Source organism: Hirundo rustica, chromosome 11, assembly GCF_015227805.2.
Source record: "Hirundo rustica isolate bHirRus1 chromosome 11, bHirRus1.pri.v3, whole genome shotgun sequence".
Classification (NCBI taxonomy): Eukaryota; Metazoa; Chordata; class Aves; order Passeriformes; family Hirundinidae; genus Hirundo; species Hirundo rustica.
The window spans coordinates 19,584,214-19,599,498 of NC_053460.1; the positions used below are offsets into that span (position 1 = coordinate 19,584,214).

The following is a 15,285-nucleotide window of genomic DNA, read 5'->3' on the forward strand; positions in this document are numbered from 1 at the left end:
ACCAGATTCTAATAGTCAGCAACTAGCTTATTCCTTGGAACATAAACGTTATTACTCTAATTTTCTAATATAATTAACAATGAGAATTCCCAATAGTCTTATTACCCATGTAGGCATGCATTGCTGGCTTTTGAATTTTGTTTTCTTCGCTGCACCAGAACCTGACAGCCAAAAGTTTCACTGTAGTCCTGGCCTCAGCAACTCATTTCTGAATCTGGAAATGTATGATGACAGCAAGCCACAAAACTTTTTTTCAATGTTCAGCTACTCTCCACCAATGAAGATGGAACTTTTTATTCTGAAAACTGTGAACATCTGAATTGCTATTCCCATCAGATTTCATTTAGCTCAAACTGCTGTCTCCCCTGGCAATATCAAATGCTATAGACAAGAAGACGAGAGCAAGCATGGAGTGATACTTCCCAGCGCACTCATCAGCATCTCAGAGCTCAGAGACCTCCCAAGCAGAAGTATTATCTTCTTTAAAAGGAATCTCTGATGGATTTTTGCAGCACTTGGAACAAACACACAAGGAGACGAAAGTCATGGGCTGTCTGAGCCACAGAAGCCATCACCAACCCCCACAAATGCCATCCACCCTCTCTCAGCCAGCACGTGCTAAGGGTTTCTGCCTCTTGCAGCTTCCACCAGAAGGCTGCTCTGTGATCCTGCTGCTGCAGGTAAACCATTCCTAACTGCTGCCAATGTCCCGGGAACTGGCCAGGCACAATCCTTCACACCCACTGGCCCAGCTGTTAAAGGTGACGCATGTTACTCTTAAATCAAGTGCCTGTGCAAACTGGCAGGATTCCTGTGAGAACCAACAGCATGCCCAACAGGATCCTGCCTGGTTTTCCTTTCCTTAAAGCCTATGAACAGCCTACCTGGAGCTACACTCCCAGAAAAACTGAGCAGCAGACAAAGAGCAGCCATGACTGGCCACGGGAATTTCAGTAGGAAATATGTCTATGCCCAGCTTTAATGACAGTAAGATTCTTGGAAGTGCAGAGTTTCAATAATCAAGGAGAAAAAAAAAAAAAATTCATTTTGAAAAGCTGAAAACTAAAATGAAGAGGGGAAAAAAAAAAGCAGTCTCATCTAAAATGAAACTATTTCCAGCAAAGAGGTGGTACCTGCTAACCAGCTCATCTCTCTTGCATGACAGAATGGGCCCCTCCTGACTCCTCACACAGTAAACACCTTTTTTCAGCAAGCATACTCAGGAAAAGGAGAGACTGTCCTTAGGAAACTCAAGGGAATGGGGAGAAAGTAATAAAATAAAATAAATCATTTGAGGACATCCACAGCAAAATCTTCCAGTGATACCCATTTCATTATTGCACAACAGTCTCCATGGGAAGTATTAAAGCCCTCAAAAGCACAAGAGACAAATTTATGCCAGAAAGTAATGAGAATAAACGCTAAAGAACATTCCTGCACTGCTCTCCAAGGACAGCCCCTCTCTCACATACCTTCCATGAGAAAAGAGGTACTACTCTTTTTAAATGCCCAAAGATTAACTGAGACAATCTCTCCAAAGGGAAAACATTTCTTTGGTTAGCTCACAAGTGCACTGGCCTCACCTTGACCTCCCTTTTGAGCTCAAAGTCTCATTAGAACAAAACCAAAAGGCACAAACCAAACACGAAAGCTCCAAGCTACCTTAAGTCCTCCCCCCTTTCATTTCCCTTTGTGCCCTTCGTGTGTCACCTCCCACCTGTCTGGTGACACCCCAGGTGTCTCAGCCACCCCAGGAGCCCTGCAAACTCCTTTTCTGATGTGGTCCAACGCTCCTCAGGTTCCTCCACACTGCTGCTGAGAAGAGGCAATGGCTGCATCCCCAGTAGAGCAGACATCCCCTCACAGATCCCAACAAAAACACGCAACTATTTCAACCGAACACTGAGATGCAGGCAGAAGACTCCTTTCTGAAAAGCTCACCTACCTGGCACTAACATTGTCAAAATCAGGGAAATCAGTCCAATGCTAAGCTGTTCTACATGGGCCCTTTCCCTTACTCCCTCACTGCTCCTCACACTGCTGTTACTGACCACTGGCAGGCAGATCCAAGGACCGGGAACTCTTCAGCTTGGCCATAAAGAGGAGCTGCAAGCCCTCAATGGTCCAGTTTTCCAGTCTGCAACCAAATCTAAACTTAGCAAAACCCAAAACAAGGCTCAGAAATAAGCTGCACAACACCGTACATGAAACATCATCATAAACCGTTATGTTGGTGTCCCTTCAAAGGACACTTTGGGGCACATTCTCTTGAAATACTGATGAGTTAAAACTATTGTCCCCTCTAGCAGCACTTACATCACTCCATATGCCTATGTCATCATGGTTTCCCTCTTGTAACAACTCCTTTATCTGAATCCATAAAGATAAATCTATGACAAATTAATAGAGCTTTACACCTATTTTAAGTGATGTGGTGTTTTCCCTGTTCCCTGTTTCTTCTGCTTTTGACAGTCAAAAATGGGCACTTGTAAGCAGAGCCATCAGCCACAAAGAGTAGCAGTTTTCCTTCTCACAGCACCATAGGGCAGTTTGTGGGAAGCCCTTCAACCAAAGATTAGAAAAAGCAGCAGCAGTGTTTGCCTTGAGCTGATATTTTGCCTGCCAATCACAAATGTATTTTAAGGCAAATCCTGATGCTAAATGAAGCATATGCATTGTAATCTTTCCTGTAACATTCTTTTTTACTATAATACATTTAGAGACTTTTATCTTAACCAGCACTTGCCTTTTTCCTTTTTGTAATGCTTTTTTGTGTGCCAGGAGCTCCTTCTTGTTTTTAAGAGATGGAGTTCTAAACCACAGACTTTGTTACATTTCGGTTCTTTCAGTATTTTTGTAAAGGCAAAATTACTAAATATTGTAACTGAAATTATACTTGGCAAATAAGCAACCTAAGTACACAGTGGAATGTGCTCTCTCTTTCTTTTCCAACACTGCTCAATTTTCCATTGCAAATGTCACTCGTCTGCTCTTCCATTACCATGAATGAGGCAGGTTTTGGAGTACAACTAACCAGGCTGAGGTGCTGCACAGCCTTCCACCCTACACTAGCTAATTTAATTTCTTCTTAACTGCTGCCCCTCTGCATTCACACCCTCCTGGGAACCACATGCGATAGCTCAGATCATTCTTATGAAAAGAGCACTAAGCATGGCTCAGGTCCTCTGAAGACACTGCTCTGCAAGTATAAATCTTGCCTACATGAACTGGCACCAGCAGTGTCTTTGTCCAGAGACAGGGAAACCTCTCTAGCTCCCGCAGAGCGTGGTTTTCCCCCATCTTTCTTTACATGACTTAAAATCTTATGAGGTGTACTCCATGATCTTTGGGATTTGTTCCAAGCAAGCCAGATTTAATAATAAAGGATTCGGTTACGATAAGTAATTAGTCATTTTAATGACAAGTTTTTAACAAGACTTGCCACAGTTATTAGTGTACTGCAGAAAGGATCTGTGGTAGGAACTGAAACAGAAATCCCGAGGGCAGATTATTTCAGAGTATCAGGCAGCACCGCCCCGGGATTTCCACCACATGGACAGTTTTTAACAGCTCGAAGACAGGTAGATGTTGCACAGTGATGACAGATCCCTTGGCTCCAGGCCTGAACACACACAACGCACACACTGCTGGTCCCTGTTGTTCTACCGGGCTAACACGCTCACTGCTACCACTCGCAGAGCACAGCTCCTACCCTGCGCTGAGGAGATGAGAAGAAAACAAATCACACTTCCAAATCCTGGGTTTTACTGGGCGTTCATAAAAAATGAATTCATCACCAGAGTCCTCTATAAACTTGTACGCAGCTGAAGCCAGCATACTTCCAATGTGTTTTTCATGAAACCTGTAAGTGCACGTTTTGCCTTGTACTAACCAGCAGTGGTTTTAAACACCGAAGTTATATACATGAAATATTAAAATGTTTCTGGAGCATCACTCTTCTCAGATAACTTGTTTGAGTTACAAGAATTTGCAAGAATTGTAAGAAATTATTTAAAAATCTGTTTCAAGGTGATTGCCATTTTCATAAAACACCTCTTTGCCTAATATCCTGAAAAACACATTTGTTGACTTGAAAAATATAAATATCATAGTGACTTGGAAAGCAGATCAGATGAAGTCAAACATCAGCACTAGCACCACAAAAAACTGCTGAAACGCTTGGTGGTCCAAGCCTTGCATGGGCTCCAAACTGAACCAGTTCAGGCGTCCAAAGTACACGAACGAACGCAGCTCACGTTTGATTTCACAATACGAAACCTCACATTTGGCGTTCGGGTTTTTTTTTTTAGGGTTTCTTTATTTCCAGTCGGTGCATTTAAGAGAACTTCATCCAGTTAAGAGCAAGCAGGCGAGCGAGAGCTCTGAGAGCTCCGGGCGGATCCCGGGACCCCGCGCTCCGCACCCGGCGGGACCCGCAGGGAACCGCGGTCACCCCCGGGCACCGCGACGCCCTGCACGGGCTCAGAACGTGCGGCACCGGTACCGAGGCTGCCTGCCGTGCTGTCCCGGCCCTGCAGCGGGGGTTCGCCCGGCACGCCGGCGATCCGCGGGCACAGGGCCCGGGTGAAACGCGCTCCTGCAGCCCCGGCAGCGGCACGGCCCGGCCCTCGCACCGCCCGGCCGCAGCCCCGCTCCCCGCCGCGATACTCACCACCTCGGCCAGCTTCAGCCTGCCCAAGGTGCCCCGCAGGTAGTCCAAGTCGCAGCGCAGGCCGCCCAGCCCGCGGCGCTGGCTGACGGGCTCTGTAGTGGGCTGGTAGGGGCTGCTGGCCGCCGAGATCATGGAGGCGCTGGACGCCTCGCCGTCGAAGCCCTCCAGGTCATCGCCGTTCCTCATGGTGCCGGTGCCGCCGGTGCCGCCGGGGGGTGGCCGCGGGCTCCGGCCCGAGCGCCGCGCTCAGCTAAGGCAGCGAGGGCTGCATGGCCGCCCCGCGCCCGCCTCAGGCGCAGCGGCGCGGGGAGCGCCCGGGCAACATCGCGCGGAGCGGGGCCGCGCTGCGGCGAGGAGAGGTGCGGAGCGGTGCCCCGGTGCGGAGCGGAGGCGCGGAGCGGTGCCTCGGCGGGGTGCGGAGAGGCGCGGAGCGGTGCCCCGGTGCGGTGCAGAAAGGCGCGGAGGGTGCGCGGAGCGGAGCCGCGCTGTCCCGGTGCGGAGCCGTGCCCCGGCCGCGGGCGAGGAGCCCCGAGCGCCGCAGCACGCCCCGCCGCTCGGGGCCGCGCTGCCGGCTCCGCTGCCCCGGTTTTGATCCCGATGCCGGACCCGATCCGGCTTCTGGTCCCAGTCCAGGTCCTGGTCCCGGTTCCGGTCCCGGCACAACAGCCCGGCTCCGAGCAGCGCCGCCGCAGCCGCTCCTCCCCCTGCGCGGAGCGGAAAGGGCGGGCAGGGCCCGCCCCGGAGGGCGCGCAGCCGGGCGGTGCCTGCGCCGCCCCCGCCCCGCAGGGAGGGCCCGCACCTGCCCCGGGCACCGCGCCCTCCCCGGCCCCGGCCCGCCCCGGCCCCGGCCGTTCGAGTTTCTGCAGCCGCTGCTGGCGCCGAGGTGCGCTCACAGCCCCGGCTCCGCCCTGGCGGGGCCGGCTCGGAGCAGGCACCGGGAGCTGCCCCGGGCTCACGGCCGCGCCCCTGCCCTGACACTGCGCCCGAGCGGCTCCGGCAGCGGAAACCTCCGCGCCGTTCTTCCACGAGTGTTGTGTTTCGAAGCAGTGCCACTTCCAAGGTAGCCTTGACTGGCTTTGGATCAGGTTTTGGGCATACTTTTCCTTTTGCTGTGTCACGACAAATAAGGACAAATTGCAGCATAACCTGGCAACTCCAGGGGAGTGAAATGCAGCTAAGGTTGGGGTTTTTTGGTGTTGTGTTTTTGTTTTTGTTTTTGTTTTTTAACACAGCCAGACTACTGTGTACCACGGTGAAGTTCAAGTGTTCCGTGTTATGTCCTGTGATCTGCCATGGTTATCAGGCAGGCTCCGACAGACCCTTGTTGCTGATCTTGTCACTGACAGTCTACACTGTCACCTGTTCCACATTATAGGACACATTAACAATTCCAGCATCTTCCTCTGGCCTCCAGGAGTCTGACTGCTACGCTTCTGTTTTCCATGGACACAGGTGGATGATCCACCTGGGGATTTCCTTTCCAGTTACCTGTGTTTTCTACTTCATTTCTCCCTTTCAGTTCCTTGAAACTCCTTTGATCCTTCTTTTCATAGGTTCTGCCCTATACACGTGATTTTTGATTTCAAAATATTTTTCTTCTTTCGTTTGGCCTCTGAATAAACATCCCCAAAGAAGGAGGGGCAAGGAGAGAGCCTCGGAGAACCAGGGAAAGAGTCAGGCGTTTGTTCACCACTAACAGTCGTGGCTTGGTTAACTGCAGCCACAGCTGACAGTGCAAAGTCCTTCCACAGCTTCTCTGCCACAACCGGGGCCTGGGAGAGGCCAATATTCTCAACCAAGGTGAAGAGTTGGGAGATGTGTAAAAGAAAGTCATTGCCCTTTGGTGAGGGGTGAGTGGCAGGGAAAGAAAAAAATAAGAAAACATGAGCAAAGCATGGAGAAGGAGGATAACTCTTGCTGGGGTCACATGAACCTGGCCTAACAATATAATATTATGTAAGTGTGAGGGGGAAATCCTGCTATGGCACAGGGCTGGACTAATAGGTATTTAAAGTCTCTTATTTCAGTTCTTGTATAACTCTGGGGAAATCAGAACTCTCACAAAGCTCTTTTTTCTTGCAGGAAGTATCACGAGTATGTGGTTGTCACTTAGGAGAGCATCTCTGGATTGTAACTTAAGGCTCCATGGCTGTTTCAGGAAACAGGTTATGCATATTTACCTGCAGAGACATTTAGCCTTTATTTTGAAGGAGTGCTGTGGCAGTTTCGGAAAACTATCCTGAGCAAAACAAGGAAAACGTTTCTGAAACATCCAGTGAACAGCATTTTGGTCAATCTTTTGCAATTCTAACCAAAACACATCAGTGTGTTGAAAAGAGAATCAAAAGGCAGTGTTGAAGGACAAAAGGGGACGATGGTTGAGTGGTTTAGCAAAAGATGAGGTGGTAGGAGATCTTTATTCTGGATGTTTGTTTAGTGCCTCCTGCACACCCTTCTGCAAACTTCTTAATAACTTCCTTCTCCCATGGAGTGGAGGACATGAAGTGCAAATGTATTTAGATCATGAGAGCAGTTAGGGGGTGCTGGGAGGTGCGGACACACCAAACCCCTCTGGTTTTGTTTGGACAGCCAATTCCTGGGGCAGGGAGAGCACAGCGAGCGAGCTCTGCTCCAGCAGGGTGTTCCCGGGGCAAGAGGAAGGCTGGTCCCAGTGTGTGCTGAGTGTCCCATCTCCCAGGACAGCAGCTCTTGAGTGTCCCAGCTCCTGAATGTCCCATCTCCCAGGGCACAGCCCTGCCAGGAGAGCCCACGCCAAGCCCAGGCCACGCTGGGGATCCCTGGCACGCTCCTGGATGGGTGGGTGGGCTGGACTGACTTGGCCAGGCCTGCTGAGGCTGCTGCCAACATTTAACAAAGGAATCCTTTACACACATTCTTGCCTGATACGGCACCTTTTCAGCTCTGCAGCACGGGAAGGAAAAAAAATGTCTACGTTTAATATGTAAATAAAAGTACGGATCCAGGAACAAGGTCACTGCATTCATCCAGGGCGGATCAGATTGCTCTCAGATAACTTTGGCTATACAAGTTTCTAGCACAGCCTGCCATTCCATTGTGTGCCTGTTCACAGAGACCAGGAAAATAGGGAACTGGGTCAGTGATCAGCACTCCAAGACACCACCACAGTATCGAGCTAATCAGATCAGGGAATTCATCACTGAGTTCTTCACATCCAGCTAAAATACGACTGAAGAGTGAAAATGAGGAAGAAACAGCACTGAGGGAAAAAAACAAGTATGCTGTTCATAGACACTGTAATTAAATGATCTGTTTGTTACAGAACAGTTAGGTCAGCTTTGACAGAATTAAAAACTCCCCATCACAAAGAATCTCCAGGACAGTGGTCATAAATTAAAACCAGCTGGTGTGTTAGGTATAAAAAGCATTTGAAAGAGAATCTTAAATATTCTCAGTGAAGAAACTCAAGAGAGACCCTCATCTCTCAACCTTCATCTCAGCTATTCCTACAACCTCTCAAAAACTTGTGAACCAGTTGTGTGTTCTTTTCATTACGCACATTTAAGTGCTATTTCCAAGATTAAAACCTGTGATTCTATTCCAGCAGAATAGGAATATCAACTTAAAATCACATTTTTAAAGTGCATGTATGTAGTTTTAAGACACTTAAAAATATTTTAATACTTAAACATAAGATCTGAATGGTGCTTATTAGGAATGGTGGTTTGATGCAGTTAAGAGTGTAAAAGGCATCAGAATCCTAACAGTAAAGTTACATCTGTGCAAGTACCTGAAAAGAGCTGAGAGGTTCTTTAAGAAAAGACTCCAGTATTTCCACATGACTTACCAAAGGGAAGGAGCACTGGTATGCTGCCAAATTCCAGGAGAGCTGAGCAGTGATTAGAGTTTAACTTTGGCATCAGACAGGAGGCTTTTTCTCCCCTTGAAATTATCAATGTAAAAAGTGCTGAAGCTTTTTCTCAGCTTTTCAGTTGGAGGAAAAGAAAAAACCAAGCTCCATCCTCAAAAGCTAATAAAGAACTTGCTTTAGGAAAACATCTGGTAGCTTTGAGTACCTTAGTGCAGGGAATTGTGCATCTTCCCAATGTAGGAGTGTGGTGTGCACACTGGTTCTGAAGCCAAGAGCAGCATGGGAGGTGGGCAAATCATTTTGCTGAGTCAGAAGCAGGAATTAATACAAGAAGAAACTGCAAGTTCTGACACAGACTTTAAGCAGCAGGAAAACTGTCTGGGATGGTGGGGAGTCGTGAGGTCAGTCCTCTAATGCTGCTGTACAGTGTGACATTTCCACATCACCATATCCAGCCACATTGGGCACTGCAGCCTCCCAGCGTGACACCACCAGGAAAGGCACCTCAGGAACACCTCCAGTGAGGAGACCTGGATTCCACAGCTGGGAGTCAAAAAGCAGTCCTACCAGCTGAGGAAAGGAGTCCAAGCACAGCCCTGCCAGCTGAGGAAATGGGTCAAAGCAGAGCCCTGCCAACTGAGGAAAGCTCAGAGAGAAGCAGAGAGGAGAACAGAAAGAAGCTGAGGTGAAGGGCAACCTCTAAGAGCTTCTTGCATGTTTCACTGCCTGAGAGCACCATGCCTGTTTGGCCAGGGTGTCTTGGGCACACACCACAGCACAGTGAGGGACTCCTGGGCTTTTCATCTGGTTAAAAAAATGCAGCTGCAGTAGCCAAAAGTGGCAGCAAGTTCTACTCCTTTCCTCAGCTACAACATTGCCCCATGTGGACTTTCACCACCTGAATTCCAGCCCTGAGCCCTGGAAAATAGAGCAGCCCTGAAGCCCCCAGGCCTCAGCCACTGGTGACAGTCCCCAGCCCCAGGGGTGCCACCAGCTCTCAGAGCTGGGACCAGAGGCAGCAGCAGCTGAAGTCCTCACAGGACCCTGCCAAGGAGCTGTACAGGATTAAGGGGACACGTAAAAGTGTCACTTCTGGAACTTTACCATCACTATCAGGAAACAGTGTTTCCTTTTCAAAAACAAACCAAAAAGATAAAAGTCCTCCAGCTCCTCCCTCCACAAACCGAGAAAGGCAATGCTGCCGAACAAATCAGTCCGACCCTTACCTTGCAGACATGAACATGACTTCATGTGCTTTTAACAATGAGGCATTCACAGAACCTTTTTTTTTTTTTTAACTCCAGGATTAGGGACTGACATCTCATTCTGTATCATCTACTGGTCCAGTTTGGTGGTGAAGTCACTGGCTCCTTTCACCTCCAAAAACTTCGAACGGTATCTGCAAGTGCCAGAAGGAGGTTTACCGTGCAGCTACAGCTGGGCTGAAGGGCAGCAGACATTCTACAGAGCAGAAGGTGAAATGAATTTCTATAAACAAGAGAAGCAAAATGCCAGATTCTTAAGAAAAATGCCAGCAGATCTTTAATGGTGCTGGGAACCAGCCAAGCCTGTGAGTTACATTTCTTTTGAAAAAATTCCATATAATGAAGCTGAAAAAATATGCAGAGAGACTGACAGCAGTGTTTATTTTATTCATGGCACTACATTTATCCCGGGAACAGAGGGGGAAAAAAAAGCCATGGACTGAGAAAAAAGGTGGTGGTCTTCCAATAACACCATAAAACCACAGAGACCTAGAGCAGAAGGCCAGAAAACTCTTGTTTCCCCTGTATGGATATGGGGATGGCGCCCCTGCATCATCCAGTAGTTTCATAGCAAGTGATGGAGCACACAGGGGACAGCAGACCTTGGAGGGAAAGAGCCAGGGTTTATTTTTTGAGGAGGTGGGAAGCTGAAGGGGAGGATGAAAAAACTGTATAGACCACGTTTTATAAGCAGAGTTTTAAAGGTCCCTTAGTAGGCTTTAAAAAAAGATGAAGTACACTCACTACATTCTTTCTTTCCACGGACAGAACGGGCCAGCGAAAACAACTGACCTCAACTGTTTGAATCCTGTGTGTGTTGTTATGCAACAACACAGTCAGTCCCCTGCGCTTCTCCTGGGGAACTGCACATGGTAGAGAAGTTCATTCTTTAATTACCCTCCTGAATTTATTTTACTTACAGCTAACCTGCAGCTGATTGCTAACATCAGCAACCATAACAGCAGTACAAAGATTATTCCCTTTTGCAACAGCACCTAATTTCTCCATACGATAGAACTCTTATATTCAGCTCATTTGGCTTGTTCCCTCAAAGAGTATTTCTTTGGTTACATGGGTCTTCTACATGCAAGGGAAAGTTTTGACTTTTTGGCTTTTTTGCCTTTTTTCAACAGGAAAAATAATTTCAAGTCTTCCATCACTGGCTATAAACCCAAGGCAGGCATATGGCCCCAGCTCTCCAATGCTTTACAGAGGAACTAATAAATCCTGATTCCTTGCAGGCTTGTCTTCTCTTCCCACCTTCCCTACCTCACCCCTCCCACCGAGGCCAGTGCCCCAGCCCCCTCGCCAGGGTCCCCTTGCACAGGCAGCAGCTTAGCTCCTATTTCTGTATTCCAACTACTGCTTGAGCAGAAGGAAGCCAGCGCTGTGCCAGGTTCCATGTGTGCAGACCACAGATCTTTGTTTGGCCTGGCTCACTTAGGAACCGGCCAAACTTCCTTGGCAATCCCTGCCTAAAGCAGAGGAAATCTTTGGATTTATCATCTCCACCAAGCCCTTAATTTTCATGCAACTAGGATTAAGTCAGCTGTCTGTGAGATCTTTCTTGTCACTGAAGCTGCACAAAAGATTTAAGTTATTTTTGAGAAGGGGGGTAGAACAGGACAGAGCACAATTGCAAAAGCACTGGAAGCCATGCTAAAAATATTTCAAATATGACAGCATTCTCTTAATAGTTGTGTTGTACTTCTGTTCAGCTGAAAGGTGACTTAGGAGAGATTTTGACAGGCTTTTGCCATTTTAAGTATTTCAGATTCTGCCAGTTTCTCCAACAGTTTCTCAGCATTGCAAGATTCTGGTAAAAACATCCTGATTCAGCCAGTTAAGCACAGCTAAATATAGTCACCTACTGACAATCCAGTGTTGTCTTGGGGCATGTGTGCTCTTCCCAGGAAAAAAAAAAAAAAAACTGGGAGTAACAATTCAGGTTCACAGTATAAACAAATCCCAGTATTAATTCAGTAGCCCCCATCTCTTGCACAGCTCAAAGGCTGATATTCCATAGATTGTTTCCAAACCAGCCCATCACCACAGGAGCTCCCAACTCTTACCAAAGCTTGAGCCCGGCTAGAAACAAGCTCCATTACTGACCTCCACAGCCAAGCAAGAAAGAGCCACTTGTGGGTTTCGTTGGAAGTGCCCAGAACTCTCCCTCCAGGACTTCTGCATTCTGCCTTTGTTTTGCATTCAGGAGATTTTCTCTGTGGTCAGTGACTAGTCTTTAATAAAATGGAATTCTGTCCTACTTCTCCATCTCTGCCTGTAGGCACAGTAACTGAACTCCTGCAGAACATCAGAAAATTTGGAACATCTTCACTTTCTAATAATCCCCAGAGCATCATCAGTATACCAAGTCCTTAGTGGGTAATCGTTTTCCTCCCCTGGAAAGGAGAGGTTTTAATTTGTTGCACCCAGGGCACAGCACTGTCCTGCAGTCCCTCTCACTGGGGCCATGGACAACACACAGAGTGGATCTGATCTCAGCAGCCCTCTCCATCCCTCCCTCCATGCCTCCATCATTTCTCAGTGCTCTCACTCCCTCTGTTCTGTCAATTAAGTCCATTCCACTCCCTCTCTAAAAGGCAAGTCCTTGGTTTTTGGAATGCTGTCAGACTGGTCAGGTGAGTGCCAGAGGTTTTCAATGGCATTCTCCTTTCCTTGACTTCAACATTTCACTGCACATGCTTGCAGTACTTGCAACTCCATTACTGGCACGTTTTGAGGGATTGTTTTTGGTTTTAAGCATTTGGCAAGCCCAAGTTAAAAATGACATTTTTATGCCATAAAGCTACACTGAGTGTTGTATAAAAAACATTTGTACTGAAAACTCAGACACTTTTCAAAGGCAGCTTGTGCAAGCCAATTCAGCTTTCTTGTGGACAGACACAACTGTTAGCTTTCAGTGCTGAACACTGCTATTTCAGCTTTTGGTCTGAAACAAATAAACCAGTCAAACCCATGTCAACTTAGTCAACTTGAATTTAGAAACAGCTTAACTCATATTAACAAAATTCACAGAACTGAATGAAATCGCTTTTCTTTGGGAAAAAATCAGCAGCTCACTCTTTGGAAGATACTTAGATGATGAAAATAATCTGCCAAACAGGAATTATTAAGGGAAGCTGACAAGCAGTGCTACAGAATCTCACAAAGGCATATCCAGCATTGTTACCTTCAGGCACCGATCCCACGCCTGCCACCTCCTGGCCTTGGAATATTTCAGCTCCAGAAACATTCAGCAAAACATAATTGTAATTTAGTGTCAGGGAAAGCGGAGTGAGAGATCTTTTCCTTCAGATAGTGTTACTACTCGTAGTGTTGGTTCTGCTGCACTAAGTCTGCTACCAAAGGCAACAGAGAGAAAATTAATTGCTTCCCTTAGTTCTGACATCATCTCACAGACCTCCTGCATGTAATTACTAAGGTGCTTCCCATAGAGCCCTCCAGGAACTCGCAGCCTAGGGCTCTGACTCCTGGAACAAGTCAGGGATTACACAGCTCTTTCAGAGGGTGACACTGCTCCAGATCCACTCACACTGCCGGGTCACACCGCTGGCATCAGCACTGCTTGCCACAGCAGTGCCGCGCTCCTGGGGCACTGCTGCACTTGGCACAAGACACGTCTGTGGTGCTAATATTGCAACATGTCCATGGTGCTAACACTGCAAGCCTTTTTACTCTTTTAAGACAGCTGAAGCAGAATTAGGTGCCCTATCCTTCAGGTTTTTGGAGACATGCATGATTTAGAAGCATTGTAACAGGATATTTCTACTACCACTTGTCAAAAACTTCATTTGAGAAAATTCTTTGGCAAAATTTTTTTCTAAACATTTGAATTTCACTGAGGTACATGTGGAAGCACAGATTGCTTCCTTTCACTCTTCCAGGGAGCAGAAATCCCACTTGATCCCATCCTGCCTTCACCTGCAGTGCCCATTCCATGGAGAGCTGCTGATAAACCATGTACAGGGAGTGCAGGAATCTCAGAGGAGACAGCAGTGTCCCAAAGCAGCAGGTCAGACTCCCAGCTTTTGTGATTATTTGTGCTTGTTGTCTTCTCCACACAATCTGAGAGGGTCAGTGAAGAAGTTCATTACAAAGGCTGCAGCAAGTCAGGCTGGAATTTTTACATCAATTCCTTGAAGGGAGACTGAATTCCAGCAAAGGAGTGCCTTTGGAATTAAACTGTGTCTATCCTATGAATATATTATTTATTTTTAAATGAAAAAGACCATATAACAGACAAGTTTGGATTTGGTACCAAACACTGCATTCAGCTCTAAATACAGACCCAGACAGTAGAGTCTTGTTCAGGTCACTGATAACAACCTCGTAACCCCCAGCCTCTGTACAGGTATTTGAACTGCAGTGACTCAGAAATTCACTGTTTTGTTCAAGCAAAGGCTCTTACCTGAGTAGTTAATCCTCTAAGGAAACCTGCCACATTGGAAAAGCCAGAGGGCTTAACGCCACCATTTGGAACAGCACAGGCAGTGATAGACTCTTCTTCTAAGAGAAGCTTAGAAAGCTTAGAGCAGCCTTCAGAGCAGCCTTCAGAATGATTTTTCTGCACCACAGCCTGATTTTCCCAATTTTTTTTCTACCTTGAGGATTTTTCGCTTTAGAAAAAAAAATTACAGTTGAAGAGCAACAAAGTAAATGTAAAGAGTTATAAGAAGTTCTTCCACTTCCATCACTGTCACTATCTTTCCAAAGTCACTTTCAACTTCACCTCATCTGAAGATGAAGTCTTCACATGGTTTTCTCCCAATATAATATAATATAATATAATATAATATAATATAATATAATATAATATAATATTCAAAAACTATTTTCTAAAGCCCATCTTAAAGGGCTAAAATTGATTCTTCACATTAATGAGCTAATGAAAACATTATGGCAATTCTAAAATGATAATTGTTTCATGGCCTCATAAGGATTCTCTTCTGGAGAAATTATATTCCAGAAAGACAAAACCTTATCTGATTTATATTCCAGAGGCAGGGTGACTCAACAAACATTCTTACCTAGACCTTCAATCTGTGTAGGGGAACAGAGGCATCCAGTTGATAAGAAATGAAACAATGAAAACAAGCAGCAGAATCCTAATTAAATGCCCACTCGTTCCGTCCTTACTGGAAAGCTCTTCTTATACCCACCCAAGGGAGAACACTTGGCTATTGGCAGAGAAGAGGAATTTTCAACACTCCAGCAATCATTCCTTAAACTTCTCATAATCTGGATTTGAATCCTGCTAATTCAGGACCAGTGCTGTGCTTGGGAACAGTATTCCACAAAATACCTGAAGCTGGTGAAGCACACAGCTGTGTCCCCAGCCCCATGAATACGTTATTTTGTACCAAAGCAGCTGTGCTCTGAGCTGCCACCAGCACAGCTCTGCACCACTGGCACAGGACACAGCTCCCAGCTCCAGAGGTCTGGCACTGGCAGAGGCTGGGCCCAGGGACACAACT

General features: G+C 46.9%; 1 protein-coding gene across 2 annotated transcripts in view; it reads right to left on the reverse strand.

Moving 5' to 3' along the window:
* Positions 1 to 4,858, reverse strand: part of CMTM4 (CKLF like MARVEL transmembrane domain containing 4) — a 30,614-nt gene extending 25,756 nt beyond the window's left edge. For both annotated transcript variants that reach the window (XM_040075057.1, XM_040075056.2), the window contains exon 1: positions 4,673 to 4,858. In XM_040075057.1, the coding sequence (XP_039930991.1) occupies positions 4,673 to 4,858 (186 nt within the window). The remainder of the gene's footprint in view (positions 1 to 4,672) is intronic.
* Positions 4,859 to 15,285: the final 10,427 nt, after the last annotated feature.